At 36.3% G+C, this 14,254-nt stretch overlaps 3 protein-coding genes across 9 annotated transcripts; all 3 read right to left on the reverse strand.

Annotated features, from left to right (window-relative positions):
* Positions 1–359: 359 nt before the first annotated feature.
* Positions 360–6,770, reverse strand: LOC141910454 (cytochrome P450 20A1-like). 5 transcript variants are annotated; one of them, XM_074801167.1, is made up of 12 exons: positions 3,733–3,863; positions 3,572–3,621; positions 3,051–3,220; positions 2,752–2,900; positions 2,456–2,626; positions 2,301–2,379; positions 2,049–2,222; positions 1,831–1,954; positions 1,606–1,717; positions 1,403–1,467; positions 719–1,280; positions 361–548 (listed from the first exon to the last, which is right to left on the reverse strand). In XM_074801167.1, the coding sequence occupies exons 1-11, from the start codon at positions 3,802–3,804 to the stop codon at positions 1,025–1,027; spliced, it is 1,422 nt and encodes a 473-aa protein (XP_074657268.1). In that variant the 5' UTR covers positions 3,805–3,863; the 3' UTR covers positions 361–548; positions 719–1,024. The 5 variants fall into 5 exon arrangements, with proteins under 5 accessions (XP_074657275.1, XP_074657268.1, XP_074657283.1 ...); XM_074801160.1 differs by lacking the exons at positions 361–548; positions 719–1,280; positions 1,403–1,467; ... (6 more) ...; positions 3,051–3,220; positions 3,733–3,863 and adding exons at positions 3,870–4,489; positions 4,584–4,648; positions 4,767–4,881; ... (6 more) ...; positions 6,345–6,394; positions 6,544–6,770 and having other exon boundaries at positions 3,571–3,621; XM_074801174.1 differs by having other exon boundaries at positions 360–1,280; positions 3,156–3,220.
* Positions 6,771–7,555: 785 nt separating this feature from the next.
* Positions 7,556–9,487, reverse strand: LOC141908281 (cytochrome P450 20A1-like). Its single transcript, XM_074798258.1, has 8 exons — positions 9,347–9,487; positions 8,957–9,171; positions 8,794–8,872; positions 8,546–8,719; positions 8,293–8,416; positions 8,107–8,221; positions 7,963–8,027; positions 7,556–7,863 (listed from the first exon to the last, which is right to left on the reverse strand). Exons 2-8 carry the CDS (start codon positions 9,089–9,091, stop codon positions 7,608–7,610), a joined length of 948 nt encoding a protein of 315 aa, XP_074654359.1. The 5' UTR covers positions 9,092–9,171; positions 9,347–9,487; the 3' UTR covers positions 7,556–7,607.
* A 93-nt stretch (positions 9,488–9,580) lies between these two features.
* LOC141908264 (cytochrome P450 20A1-like) lies at positions 9,581–13,928 on the reverse strand. Of its 3 annotated transcripts, none has more exons than XM_074798246.1 (12): positions 13,729–13,928; positions 13,217–13,281; positions 12,975–13,144; positions 12,737–12,882; positions 12,393–12,560; positions 12,197–12,275; positions 11,951–12,127; positions 11,734–11,857; positions 11,546–11,660; positions 11,400–11,464; positions 9,932–9,981; positions 9,581–9,743 (listed from the first exon to the last, which is right to left on the reverse strand). In XM_074798246.1, exons 1-12 carry the CDS (start codon positions 13,798–13,800, stop codon positions 9,721–9,723), a joined length of 1,254 nt encoding a protein of 417 aa, XP_074654347.1. In that variant the 5' UTR covers positions 13,801–13,928; the 3' UTR covers positions 9,581–9,720. The 3 variants fall into 3 exon arrangements, with proteins under 3 accessions (XP_074654347.1, XP_074654338.1, XP_074654329.1); XM_074798237.1 differs by having other exon boundaries at positions 9,644–9,743; positions 9,932–11,230; positions 13,229–13,281; XM_074798228.1 differs by having other exon boundaries at positions 9,644–9,743; positions 9,932–11,230.
* Between the last annotated feature and the right edge of the window lie 326 nt (positions 13,929–14,254).

Raw genomic sequence — 14,254 nt, forward strand, 5'->3', positions numbered from 1 at the left:
GATTATTACGGTAATTTTCTACAAATTTTGTACGTTTTTCATTTTAGTTACACTCACAAATTTTTCTGTTTCACTTGACAATCTTGCGACCAATAAACTTTCAGGTCATATGAAACATCGTTCATTGTTATTTGGTGTGGTGAGTCTGCTGTAACTGAGGGCTGGAATCAATCTGCGACCAACGATGAAGAAATTGACATCGCCATCTCCTGATTAGAACTATAAAAATCCTAGCGTCACATACGAAAAACGTATATAAAACAACCATGTCCGTGTTCTAGATTCGAACCTACTCCACTTGAGAGGATAGAAATTTTGTTTATCGATATTGATTCTAAATGTTCAATAAAAATACATACATTCATAAATTCAAAACTCGTGAATAATTGGAGCAGGCAATGTGATGATTTGGCCCGAGGTCGACGAACGAAAAGAAACGACTGTAATTTATTGTAGATGGTTGTTATTGATCAGAAAAACACAGTCGTCTCGCGAAGGTAATGATGTCGCGTCAGATAAAATATTTAGGTTGCTTAGTTGTACCACATCTACAAGAGATTACAATATATTCTTAATTCACAGATATATTGGAAGTATTTTGAGCGTCTCGCTTTTCGTCGGGTTTTTTCATTTTTTCTATGTTGTTTAAACGCATTTCATTGCTTATCCCCCCAAAACACAACGCAGTATAAACGACGGATTTACAACTACTGCTTACCTTGTTTTCAGCCACAGATGTACAACGTTGGTTTCATATTTCCGAACGACAAAATATATGATTCAGAATTGATGCATTTTATCGTGTCTAATATAATGCATTTTATGTATCATCAAAATTATCTAAAATAGCCGTATAGTAGGGATAATTATTTCCCAAGCAAAATCATTTCGAATGATCAATGTCTGCAGATCCTGGACGATTGCTTTTAGAAATCTAGTATATACGGGGATAACGCAATTTCTACTGAAAGTTATTTCAAGTCATCCATGTGGAATTTTTAAGTTGATAAGTGCACAATGATGTCTAGGCATCCCTTTCATTGATTGTTATCCATATTTCGTCTTTGGGACGAGATATCAAAGCATAACTAGGTACAACGTCCTGTCCATCAACCAGGTGTATTTTGAATTGGCGTACGAATCTTGCCAAATACACGTACGCCTCAGCATATGCGAACCTGTATCCCGGACATTTTCTCTTACCAGCGAATCCAAACGGTTCAAATGCGTGCGGCGGACGAGTTTTAACTTGTTCTTTTGAGAACCTTTCCGGATCAAATCTGAAAATTTCATGTATAAATCATACGACACGAAAATCTGACGTTCATGTCGAGTCAGCGTCAGAAATACAGAACTTTCATGTCACTTTTTTATACCAAGAAGCTTCATAATACATGCTTACTTGCGCGGTTCCGGGTATAACTTCTTATCGTAGGACAGGGCACTCAATGCCTGGAGTACTGGTGTCTGTAAAGTAACCGAAGACAGAGTCGTGATTTATTTATTATCATAAATGCTAATTTCCCAATCTGTCGGTCAAAGATAAGTGAAGACTATCTCTTAATGATTTTTGTATGTTCATCTATAAGGATATAATGCCCATACCCCTTTCGGTATGATATATCCATCCAGTACAGCATCTTCATCTCTGTATCGTGCAGCAATTGTACCGATCGCGCTACACCTCATAGTTTCATCAACGATTTGCTTCAAATACCTGATTGGAAAATTATACAAACAGATACATACACGTTTAAACATGAAGATCTTTGAGGAAACGAAAACAACGAAATTAAAGATAGGAATGTATTTGGGGTATATATACTTAACGGCATATCTTGAGTATGCGCAGCTGAAACATCTTCACCTTTATCTAATAGTTCGGACAATTCCGTGTACAGTTTTTCCTGTACATCCTCATGTGATGCCAGATAGTAGAGCGCCCAAGCCATTACTAGAATCATGTGTAATGAGTTTTACTATTTTTTTGCTTTATTCTTACATTAACTACTAAATCGAAAAAAAAATTCAGTAATGAATCTACTTACAATTGCCAGTATTGTGAAACCCTCCAACTACGTACAGCAATGCATCTGAATGAATTGTCTCATCGTCATAATCCGTATCCAAGAAGACGTCAATTAGTAGACGGTCTCCAGAGGGAGGATTATTACGACGATGCTCGATGACGTCACTGATTGTCGAGTTCAGGTCATTCAGGGCTACACGGTATAACAAAGCAATAATGAATATTTAATCATTCGCCAATCATTGACTAACTTAGAGGGAAATCGTGTTACCTGATTTGTAAATTTTCTCTTCGGGACTGCCTGGTTTTACTGTATTGTCTAGCAAAGTATTTTCAATCTCTGCCCAGCACTATGTAACAGAATTAGGTTGGTATTGAAGCTAGTTGAATGCAATGTTGGATAACGTAAATACAATATACACTTACAATATTATAATTATTACAGAATTTGTTCAATGTCTCTTCATCTTTGAAATGATCTCCAAAACTTGCCAGAGAAATGGTTTTCAAGGCAAGTGCCATCATGTATTTATTCAGCGGAATATGTTCCTGGTCATTGGCCATTTTCATCCATTTGTTGACCCATTCTTGTCCTAACTATTCATCAAATACATTTTTTAACTATTCATCAAATACATTTATGATACGTAATGTATGAGAAAGTAGGATGGGAGATTATCATTTTGAAATGAAAATGGGTCTTTGAAGAAAATGACACTAACTTCATTGAAGAGTGAATACAGCGCTTTTATCTCTTTGTAACCGTAACATCGATCGTAAAGTTTCCTCCTTCGTCGTCCCTCTTGACCATTAGTAAATTGTAAACATTTTGGGCCCAACAATGGTTCCAACATTCCTTTGAAAAGTGCCTCTGTAAAAATTTTTCGCATCAAGATTTTTGGCGCAACGTAATTACATATACACATTGGGAAAAATCACCAAAGGAAAGAAATTTCCATATTATCAGGGATCACGAAATGAGAAAATGAACCAAGATTATGATAAGATTACGTATGATCACCTGGTCGATCAAATAAAGATTCCTCTTGAGTTAACAACTGTGGCGATGCGATGCTGACAACCCATTCTTTGCCAATCCAGAAAGATACGATAGGTCCGTACTTACCGTGAATCTCAGTCATAAACTCGTGAAAGCCTCCCGCCTTTATAAGATCAGGAATGTTCCCCAAACTGAAAGAAAAATTCCATCACTTTATTTAACCTCTAAAACGTTTTTGAATCCATGATTGAACTCGATAAGATCGAAATTTCCTTCATTTTTATGGTTTTCTCAATCTTGAAAAAAATTATCACTCGATTCACTAGGGTTAAAAGTTTAACTTTATAGACACTGAATCAAACTATATATAAACTATAAAAGTAGGTCATAACCATTGATATCAGCTAAGAATGACGCCAGTCTTTATGTATCGGCATATAAATATTTTCAAGTTTTAGGGTTTTAAAAAAAATTTCTAAAGGTATTCATCGATACAACTCTTTATGCAACGATATAACTCTTTTTTTCGGAATATTACTTACTCGAGATCTGACGGTTCGAAACCTGGGATCTTTCTTTCTTTTTTTCTTATCTAGAAATATTTCGAAATATCTTGCAGTTGGGAACGAACAGATCCAACAATTCGGAATAAGTCCATTATCACAGCAAGTAATATGTAATCAAAGTCAAATTGCAGACTTACCTTATAAAGACCACAAAGGAAAATTGCAACAGCACATACAACAAGAAAAGAAAGTAATATCAAACCAAACATCTTGGTTAATTTTCAATGCGCAATGGCAAAACAACGAAGAAATACACATGACTTTAGAACCTGACCTAAATAGCCGCGTTCAACCCTGGAATGATGATATCATAACGACTTCTCATTAAAAGCCTATACAGTGTTTGGACTTTGGAAAAAACTTCACTTTCAGTGAAATTCTTGACTGACTGACCTGCGACAAACAACTTTCATCAAAATGCGCCATTCTAAAGAAAACGTGGGTTTAAAGATACATGTGTATATTTCATGATTTTAAGATACATTCCTTTAAAAACTTATATTTTCTAGCATCATAATCTTATACGTTGTGGACAATATTACATACACATCATTCCATTCCGTTATTGCTCATGGTGTAATGCATTTTATATGTTACAAAGTTTACAGTTCTGATCTCTATAGCTTTTAGAGACTTATCTATTCCTTTCTTTCAGAGATAGTAATGTTTATGTCCTTATCGGGATGGGTAACCAGACCATAAACCGGCCGAATTATTTGGCCAGGTACTATTTTCAATTCGAATTTTCGAACAATTCGTGCAAGGAAAACGTAACTTTCATAATTTGAAAATCTGTATCCTAGACATTTCCTCTTTCCAGCGAATCCAAACGGTTCAAAGGCGTGTGGTGGACGAGTCTTAACTTGTTCTTTCGAAAACCTATCTGGATCGAATCTGGAATAGTTAAAATAGTTAAAATATCTAATCGTTGAGTCAGAATTCTTATTCACTCTAGCAATGTGGTACAATAAATTAGGCAGTGCCTTACTTGTGCGGCTGTGGATATAACTTTTCATCTTGAAAGCAAACACCGAATGCTTGAATGACTGATGTCTAAAATAGAATCTATACAAATATTAGAAAAAAAAATTAAGTCTATTCATGAAGGCCTATGATTAAATCTGTGAATGTATTATTTCATTCAATAGAATCACTGAGAATGAACGCGTACCCCTTTAGGTATGAGATATCCACCTAGGTAAATGTCACTATACTTATCATACCGAGCAGCCCAAGGGGCCACTGCAGAATAGCGAAGAGTTTCATTAACAACTTGTTGCAAATATCTGAAAATAATACTTTCTAAATATAGATAAATATTCGCTATTTGAGGAAAGTTTCGATTAAGTTTGATGCACAGTATACTCACGGCATTTGTGCAATCATGTCGGGTGTCATAACTTCATCTTTGTCAAATGTTTTTGAGACTTCATTCAAAAGTCTGTCTTGCACTTCGGTATGTATTGCCAGATAATACAATGCCCATGTCATCACTACAAAGTTAATCGATATCAGTATCATCCTTTCCGTAATCCAATTAACTTAGACTAAACTATAAGATCTACCCACTGAATCCAGTCGTATGAAATCCACCGATTAGCAATGTCATTGCATCGCCTGCAATCGATTCCTCATCTCCATCGTTTGCTTCGAGTATCGCATCAATAAGGCGCCATTTGTCATCCGTAGGTGAGTTCTTGCGACGATTCGCAATTATTTCGTGAATCACTGATTTCAAGTTTTTGAGAGCTGTAAAATATTAACATTGTTTACGGTGCTGATCTTATTGTCGGTATAAAGCCAACCTCGACTAAATCACCTAACTTATAGCGTTTCTCTTCGGGACTTCCAGGTTTCGATGGTGTTGCAGATATGACATTCTCCATTTCAGTCCAGCACTAAAAAATATAAAATTCAAACCATGCCCCGAGAACAAGATTATAAAAGATTATTAAAAAGTAACTTACAATATCATAGTTATTTTTGAAGGTAGTTATTGATTTCTGATCACTGAAATAATCTCCGAAATTGCATCTAGTAACGGATTTCAGAACAATTAGCGCCATGTGATCTGCGACATTAATATGCTGTCCATCAGCTAATGTGGTCCATTCATCAATCATTTCCTGGACTATCTGCAAGCACAAATAACTGGAGTCAGTGAGTCTCACAAAATGCTCCGGTTTGGGACATTTTTGGCCAGCATGAATGTACTTCTTTATTTGAATGAAAACATTTATTCATTTACATTTAAGGAAACTCACCGTGTTGAATACGGGGTAGAATTGATTGACCTCCTCATGGCTTAAACACGGGTCATAGAATCTTTTCCGACGGCGTGTCTCATCGCCATCCGATACATGCATGGATGTCGATCCCATCAAAGGCTCAAACAAACCGTACAGGTCAGCTGTAAAACATCAACACACATTCTTTTTGTAGATTGTTGTGAATCAACGTGTGGAATCGAACCACCTGAGAAATACTTACGCGGATGATCATAGGAAGACGAGTGTTCAGAGAATAATTCGGGAGATGATATGCTAACGGTCATCTTTTCTCCCATCCAGAAAGATATGATTGGTCCATACGTTTTGTGTCTTTCTAGCAGAAATTCATGGAGACTCCCGGCTTTTTTTATGTCGGATAAATTTCCTTCTCTGAAAAAAGTATGAGATCTATGAAAGTTCACGTTCAAGTTCAAGTTTCTTATGTCTGGCTTGTCATATTAGGGTTAGGGTCTACTTACTTTCGATCTGATGGCTCCACACCTGGTATATGTGTACATTTCTTTTGTTTCTGAAAAATACGTATATACGTTATATACGCTATACCGTACCTGGTACATGGAGCTTATGGCATTAGTATTAATCAGCAATCGACTCATTTGATATAATGAAAAAAAACTTCTATTTGATGGAATGAGTAAATTAGACAGAAATACTTACATAGCTTAGCCGTATGATAAACATGATCAGTACAGCAACCAAGGTCGTCGCTACAATCACTGTCAAATCCAACATGATACCTGATACTGGACTGAAACTTAGCTCTATTTCGAGGCGATATAATCGTGAACTTGGTATTCACATCGGCCTATACATACTGCCTATACTGCCGACTGTCATATGCTAATCAACCCACTAACTATTAGCTGAAAACAGGCTCGCAGAAGTTAGATTAAAAAAGTCATCCAGGAATGCGGAACAGAAATTCCGCCTTACGTGTCGCTATATTTATTGAGCGGGTGGAGGTTAGTTTATGTAAATAAAGTTTGATTAGTTTCACGCGGATCCAGGGCCATTCAGTGACTACGGCACAGTGGAAAAAGGGCACCACTTTTGAAAAGGGCCAGTATTAAATCCTAGCGAGCGAGTTTGAATTTGAGTGCCGTTTATTGGTATCATGCCACTGAATTTGCCTTCACATTCAATTTGCTTGTGCTTTTTTTTTATTAGCACAATTTGCCCTTTTTCGATTAAACTTATAGAGCAACAATAATGTCTCCTTTAGAATAGTGCCCTTTTGAGTAGGGCCGAGTACCTAATATTGCCTTTTTTATTTTGGGCAATTTATTTTCATTCACATTTTGCTTTAGGTCTTGTACAGAAAGGCATTCCTTTCTTATGGCTCGCAAATTGTATGTTCCTTTATTTACTTTTTTCCGAAACAAAAATTTTTCAAGGGCATTTGAAAACTGCGACTACCGCACGTGCTGCATGTGCGACAGTCTGGATCCGCGCCTGTCCCTGGAGATTGATGCAGTAAATTTCGGTGATCATTGCAGAAGATTTACTCCATCGGACTATATTTATGATACATGTAAAGGTGGTGAAAATGGTGTGTGGTATACGGCAAGAGAAACAGAAAGTTTTGAAGGGGTTTTGACCAACACTTTACGATAAAAAAGAATTGAAAATCTTTATGTGAAAATAACAACAAAAAGAGTTATTTCTCTACATTTATTCCTTTCTTTTACAAATTAATCTAGATTTCCTCGTCAAAACGATATCTAAACCATTCTTTCAGAAATGGTAATCCAAATCTCCTTATCGGGATGGGTCACCAGACCATAGACTGGAGTGATAACTTGTTCAGGAACCATCTTTATCTCAAAGTGCCTGATAATTCGTGCAATAAAGATATAGCTTTCATTTTGTGCGAATCTGTATCCGGGACATTTTCTCTTTCCAGCGAATCCAAACGGTTCAAATGCGTGCGGTGGATGAGTTTTAACATTTTCCTTCGAGAACCTCTCCGGATCGAATCTGAAAGTCGTTGATTATAAGAAAAAGATGAACGGGAATGAAACACTCTCATATATCAATGGACTCTAAGAAGCCCATGACATAACCAACCATACTTACTTGTGAGGTAGTGGATATATGTTTTCATCACGGAAACAAACTCCTAATGCGTGAATCACCGGTGTCTACATGTAATAGAAAGGCATACATTGTCATATCATGTATTACGTCTTTAATCCCAAAAAAACGTTGAACAATCCTCACTTCTTTCCTTATTTGATATCCACATAACGTGCTGTCTGCGTTCAAATTGACACGGGCAGCCCAAGGGGCCACAACAGCGCAACGCAAGGTTTCATCAAAGACTTGTTTTAAGTATCTAAAATTATTGATACAGTATTAATCCGAATATAAAGAGAATAATGATATTGATGGTTAGCCACAACTCACGGTATCCGTTCAATCATATCAGGAGTCATGTCTTCATTTTTATCCAACGTTTTTGACAATTCTGTAAAAAGTTTATCTTGTACATCGGTATGCATCGCCAGAAAATACAGTGCCCACGTCATCGCTTAAAAAGAGAACTTATTGGTTTCAACTTTGTTACTCTGCTTTGTATCAAGCCAAGCTCGAAATTAATCGGGCACGTTATAGTGTTCCAATGCAATTTAACGCAAGGAAAGTAGTAATGACCACTCACAGTAAGCGCTCGTGTGATATCCGCCAATCATGAATGTCAAAGCATCGCAAGCAACCAGCTGATCGTCATCAAAATCAAGTATGAAATCAATGAGCAGTTGTCTTCCATTAGTAAACGGGTTGTTACGACGATGTTTTATTATATCTGTAATCACTGATTTCAAATGCCCAAGAGCTGTAAGAAAACAGTAAAGAGACGAGTAATTTCATTGAATTACATCGGATAACAATCGCATCGTTAGTACCTACCTGATTTATAGCATTTTTCCTCAGCGCTTCCTGGTTTGGATGCATTAGCAGAAATTTTATTTTCCGCTTCGGCCCAGACCTATAAGTATGAAAGTAGAGACTAGCAGATGGATAAACAAATGTATCTAAACAGATGGCTGCGAGACTTACAAGTAAAACTTACAATATCATAGGATTTTCCAAATGAGTCTATTGCATCATCGTTATTAAAATAATCTCCAAAACTCCCTTTAGCAATCGATTTCAAAGCTATTTCAGTCATATAATGCCCGACAGGAATATGCTGACCATCAGTCATTGACGACCATTTGTTAATCAATTCTTCGACTATCTGCAAACAGAATCTCAGACATTAGCTGCTGTAGCAGCTATCCTCCGCTGTGTATGAGAAAACCGGAACATAATATAAACCTTGGGCATAGAAGAAAAAATATTCAAATACATATTATATCTAACCAAATATACACATGTATATCGAGAATTGGTGACAGTAAACAGTTCAAATCTTATCGATGAAGAAACCATGAATCCAAAACGAATGGAAAGGACTTACTTTATTGAACAATGGGTATAAAGTGACCACTTCGTGATGACTGTAATGGCGATCGTAAAGCTTTCTCCGCAGACGACCATCCACGCCATTGGCATACTGTATCGACTTCGCGCCAAATAGTGGTTCTCCGAATTTGAACAGTTCGGCTGCATGAAAATATTTCATTCGGCGTTAAATAGTAAATATGCCTGTTCTGGTCAGTTTCATTTCGATTTCAGATATCTTACGTGGTCGATCAAACAGGGCTTTCTGTTCAGTAAATAGTTCTGGAGATGATATACTGACAGTCATCTTTTCTCCCATCCAGAAAGATATGATTGGTCCATGATTTCTGTGTGCCTCTAGCAAAAATTCATGGAGACTTCCGGCTTTTCTTATATCAGGTAAATTCCCTTCCCTGAAAAAGAATGAAATCAATGAAACCCTTTTCAAGTTCACGTTTCCAAAATCAGACAAATTTCCCTCATAGCGAATGAAATTTATTTTTTGATTTGTTGATACATGTACTAATTCGAAGTAAATTTAGTTCTTTCATTCCAAAAATTCTAAATATGAGTTTTAAATAGATGCGCTAATGTTACTTACTTTTTGTCTGATGGTTCCAAACCTGGGATGCGTGTACGTTTTTTTTGTTGCTGAAAATGATATGAAACATGACAAGGCTAGTCGTCAATTCACCCAGTCCTGGAAAAGATTGTTTCCGCAGTGATATCCGTCGCTCTTACGATCCTTGTGTATACCCAACCCATCAGACACTATGGTTGTCAGTGAAGTTGCCAAATAAAGGTTCAAAACTGAATCAGGCAGATTAAAACATTATTTGGATTTATTATGTTATTTGAAATATATACTTACGGAATAAAAGTGGATGATAAAAATGATCGTTACAGCAAAAAATGTCAATAAAGTCACTGTCAAATCCAACATAACGCCTGATGATTTTGTCAGATCAACAGTTTTGACGAAACTACAGAACCCTTACTATCGCTGTGATTGACGGGCTCATTTCGACCCAATTATCATTCCCATTATTTCGTTATCTTTAATATGCCAGGTCGAAAATATGAAAAGGCCGGAATGTGGAACGAAAAAGTTCAGAAGAGTCATGGGTAATATGATGCGAGAGAGGGTACTGAAAGAATTTTGAGTTATGCTCCAAAAGGTTTATGCTCATGAATAGCTTAGAATTACTTAATTGATACAGCGTTGTAGATAGCATTGAAAGAATCGGCTGAAGAGCGATTATCTATATCTTAATGGCAAAACTTACAACAAAAATATGAATTTCTAGTCGATAGAAATACCTGAAAACATATATTTATTTTGAAATTTATGAATGTCGTTATATTTCTAATTCATGATATCATTATATCAATATACAATATTTTCTAATCATTATACATTATATCATTATGATATTACTCATATGTCATTAACAATAATCAAGAAGAAATATCATGGTACGCAGTAGAGAAATGACAAAAGGATACTCAATTGAATTCCGAAACTGAAAATATGTACTACCGAACACCTCAACCAAATACAAGCCCATTTTTGGACTATTCGATTTAGGGTTTAGGCAAGCGCAACACCATGGGCATTTCATTCAACATTACATTTTCTTTGATTTATTCCATTCTTTCGGAAATGGTAATCCAAATCTCCTTGTCGGGATACGTTACCAGACCATAGACTGGAGTGATAACCTGATCAGGAACCATCTTTATTTCAAAGCGCCTGATAATCCGGGCAATATAAATATAGCTTTCATTTTGCGCAAATTTGCATCCAGGACATTTTCTTTTCCCAGCGAATCCAAATGGTTCGAATGCGTGTGGTGGACGAGTTTTAACTTGTTCACGCGAGAACCTTTCCGGATCGAATCTGAAATTGATTCATCAAAGATATCCGTTGTTATCTAGACGGGTGTTGGCCTCAAACTTGTGAAAAACTTCCGAGACCGATTCCGACTCGGACTTTGTCTAAAGACTTAAGATAATTTTGCACAGAAGTCTCGACTATGGAACGGGCCCCTGGTGTACACAATACTTACGTATGAGGTTGAGGATATACTTTTTCATCGCGGAAACTAACTCCCAATGCTTGAATAACTGGTGTCTATAATAGAAATGTATTCATCATCATTTATGCATTCAAGATAGCTTTACTTAACGCTCTCAATGTTTAAGCCATCCTCACTCCTTTCGGTATTTCATGTCCACCTAACGTGCTGTCTGTATCTAAATTGACACGGGCCGCCCAAGGGGCCACAGCAGCGCATCGCAAAGTTTCATCAAAAACTTGTTGTAAGTAGCTGAAAAAATGTTAAAAATCAATCTTATCTTTGAAATGAACAATTACACTTAGCCTTATGTGTGACTACTCACGGCATCTGCATAATAATATCAGGAGTTATTTCTACATTTCTATCCAATATTTTTGATAATTCTTTGAAATGTTTATCTTGTACGTCGGTATGCATCGCCAGAAAATACAGTGCCCATATCATCGCTAAAAAGAGATCCATTGGTTTGAACTTTGAATTTGAAGCAATCTATTGAAAGCTAAATTAAATGATTTTTTTAATGAAAAATGCGTGTTCACAGTTAGCGCTCGTGTGATATCCAGCAACCATGAATGTCGAAGCGTCACTAGTAATCTCTTCTTCATCATCCGATGACTCAAGGATAACATCAATAAGAAGGTGTGCTCCATCAGTAGGTGGATTGTTACGGCGTTGTTCAATTACTTCTGCAACCATTGATTGCAGCTGTTCAATAGCTGTAAAATACCCCATAATAATTCATAACGGGATTATTCAATTCTGCAGCGATTTTCAGAATTAGATACCTAATTTGTAGCATTTTTCCTCAGGACTTCCCGGTTTGGATGGTGTGGCAGAAACTGTATTTTCTATTTCAGTCCAGACCTGGAGGTTGGAAAGATAGTTTCGCTACGTCCGATTTCATTTGATACGTATATAGTCATAGCGCCTTATCCTTAAGAGTTAATGACGATACTTGATCAAATTAAAGATATATCTTACAATATCATAGCATTTTCCGAATGCTTTTATTGCTTCGTCGTCATTGAAATAATCCCCAAAACTTCCTTTCGTTATTGATTTCAATGCAAGTGCAGTCATGTGATTTCTGAGAGGAATATGCTGATCATTAGTAAGCATAGTCCATTTGTCAGTCAGTTCTTCAGCTAGCTGAAAAATCGAATTCAGAAATTAAGGTATGCTGCCAAGGAAACATTTGACCACATTCTGTGGGTGTAGAAGGATAGTTGGCCTTATGTATGAACGAAAAATCGCTAGCTTTTCTGTTTTCCGTGCTGTTTCTGCTAATGGAAAGTGAACACTCACAGCGGAAAATTTGTACTTACTTCATTAAACAATGGATACAAAAGGCTCACTTCGTGATGACTGTAAGGACGATCGTAAAGCTTTCTCCGCAGACGACCCTCCGCGCCATTAGCATACTGTATGGATCTTACACCGAACATTGGTTCTACGAATTTGAACAGTTCGGCTGCAAAATGATATATTTAATTTTGATTTTGATACTTTATACCCATCATAGTTGAAGGTTCACTTTATTTGAAGAGATTTCAGAGATCTTACGTGGTCGATCAAACAGAGCGTTCTGTTCTGTAAATAGTTCTGGAGATGATATACTAACAGTCATCTTTTCTCCCATCCAGAAGGATATGATTGGTCCATGGGTTTTATGGGTTTCTAACAGAAATTCATGTAGACTTCCGGCTTTTCTTAGATCAGCCAAATTTCCTTCTCTGGGTGAAAATAACATAGATAATGATAATGAAAATGACGGATAGCTTCAATGTCTATGTATATGTACATACGTATAGTCATACTTAGGGTCTGATGGCTTCAATCCCGGAATTGTTGTTTGTTTGATTTCTTCTTTCTGAAATGGAAAGAGCTTTTGCTTGGTCCACGATCATTTCTTGAATACGTCAATGTCAAGACCACAGAAACTGACGAAAAGAGGGTAAGGGGACGCGGGGACGGTACCCCACTAAATACCATGCAGTACATTAATGACACAAATTTGATGTTGGAATCGGGCTTGGAATTATTAATTTCGTTTGTTCGTTTTAATCTGTGATGTGCTATGTATCTGATAAATGGAAATAAATAGTTTCCCATAATGAAAACATATTGAACTGGATGTTGTATTGAAAAGTAAACGAGTAAACGATTATTACTTTTTAATTCCATTATCAGAATGAAATTTGGCTAATTGCTAATGATGTTCGTTCGTTTTTTTTGAATCTGTGATGTGCTATTTTTCGACATATTCATTCATTTTCAGAATTCAATTTGTTCATTTGATTAGACGCTGTAAGCTTACCTCATAGAAATAGACAAATGCAATTATACTAGCAATAAAAACAGCAAAAAATATCATCAAACTGAACATCATCAGTACACCTGTTCAACCACGTGAAAATCCTTTCGCGAACAAAAATGGACGATGAATGTTTGTGATCTTCGATGTAATACGCGAACTATATCAAGACGGATGATTTGAATAAAATAACGCATGATGCTTATCATGGTTTATTTTTGTCTTGCGCACGACAGCGATTTCTGATTATATATAAAGATCAAAGTCTAAATGACACACACCACCGTTATGTTGCAATAAATCATGTAATCATGACCATCGCAAAAAGAAATGGTTTTATGCTTATCTTTGTTGACATATGTATCGCTTCATGTATACGTATAATGTTTTATTTTATAGTGCATAGTGTCAATGAATCGCATTTATGTACTGCATATACATTTCGTTTTCAAATTTTGTTTTATTATTTAATGATTTTCATGACATTAGACGAGTTTTCAATTACAAATGTGAACACGTTTTACGTATC

The sequence above is a fragment of the Tubulanus polymorphus genome, chromosome 1 (assembly GCF_964204645.1).
Source record: "Tubulanus polymorphus chromosome 1, tnTubPoly1.2, whole genome shotgun sequence".
NCBI classification, from domain to species: domain Eukaryota; kingdom Metazoa; phylum Nemertea; class Palaeonemertea; order Tubulaniformes; family Tubulanidae; genus Tubulanus; species Tubulanus polymorphus.

Coding starts and splice junctions, on each gene's coding strand:
- LOC141910454 (XM_074801160.1), bottom strand. CDS start 6,618: ATGTTGGATTTGACAGTGATTGTAGCGACGACCTTGGTTGCTGTACTG. Junction 6,395..6,543: donor TTATCATACGGCTAAGCTAT/GTAAGTATTTCT, acceptor CGTATTTTTCAG/AAACAAAAGAAATGTACACA. Junction 5,494..5,562: donor TCAAAAATAACTATGATATT/GTAAGTTACTTT, acceptor TATATTTTTTAG/TGCTGGACTGAAATGGAGAA.
- LOC141908281 (XM_074798258.1), bottom strand. CDS start 9,091: ATGACTGATGGTCAGCATATTCCTGTCGGGCATTATATGACTGAAATA. Junction 8,873..8,956: donor TTGGAAAATCCTATGATATT/GTAAGTTTTACT, acceptor TCATACTTATAG/GTCTGGGCCGAAGCGGAAAA. Junction 8,720..8,793: donor GGAAAAATGCTATAAATCAG/GTAGGTACTAAC, acceptor GTTTTCTTACAG/CTCTTGGGCATTTGAAATCA.
- LOC141908264 (XM_074798228.1), bottom strand. CDS start 13,800: ATGATGTTCAGTTTGATGATATTTTTTGCTGTTTTTATTGCTAGTATA. Junction 12,128..12,196: donor GGAAAAATGCTACAAATTAG/GTATCTAATTCT, acceptor GGTATTTTACAG/CTATTGAACAGCTGCAATCA. Junction 11,465..11,545: donor GACATGAAATACCGAAAGGA/GTGAGGATGGCT, acceptor TTTCTATTATAG/ACACCAGTTATTCAAGCATT.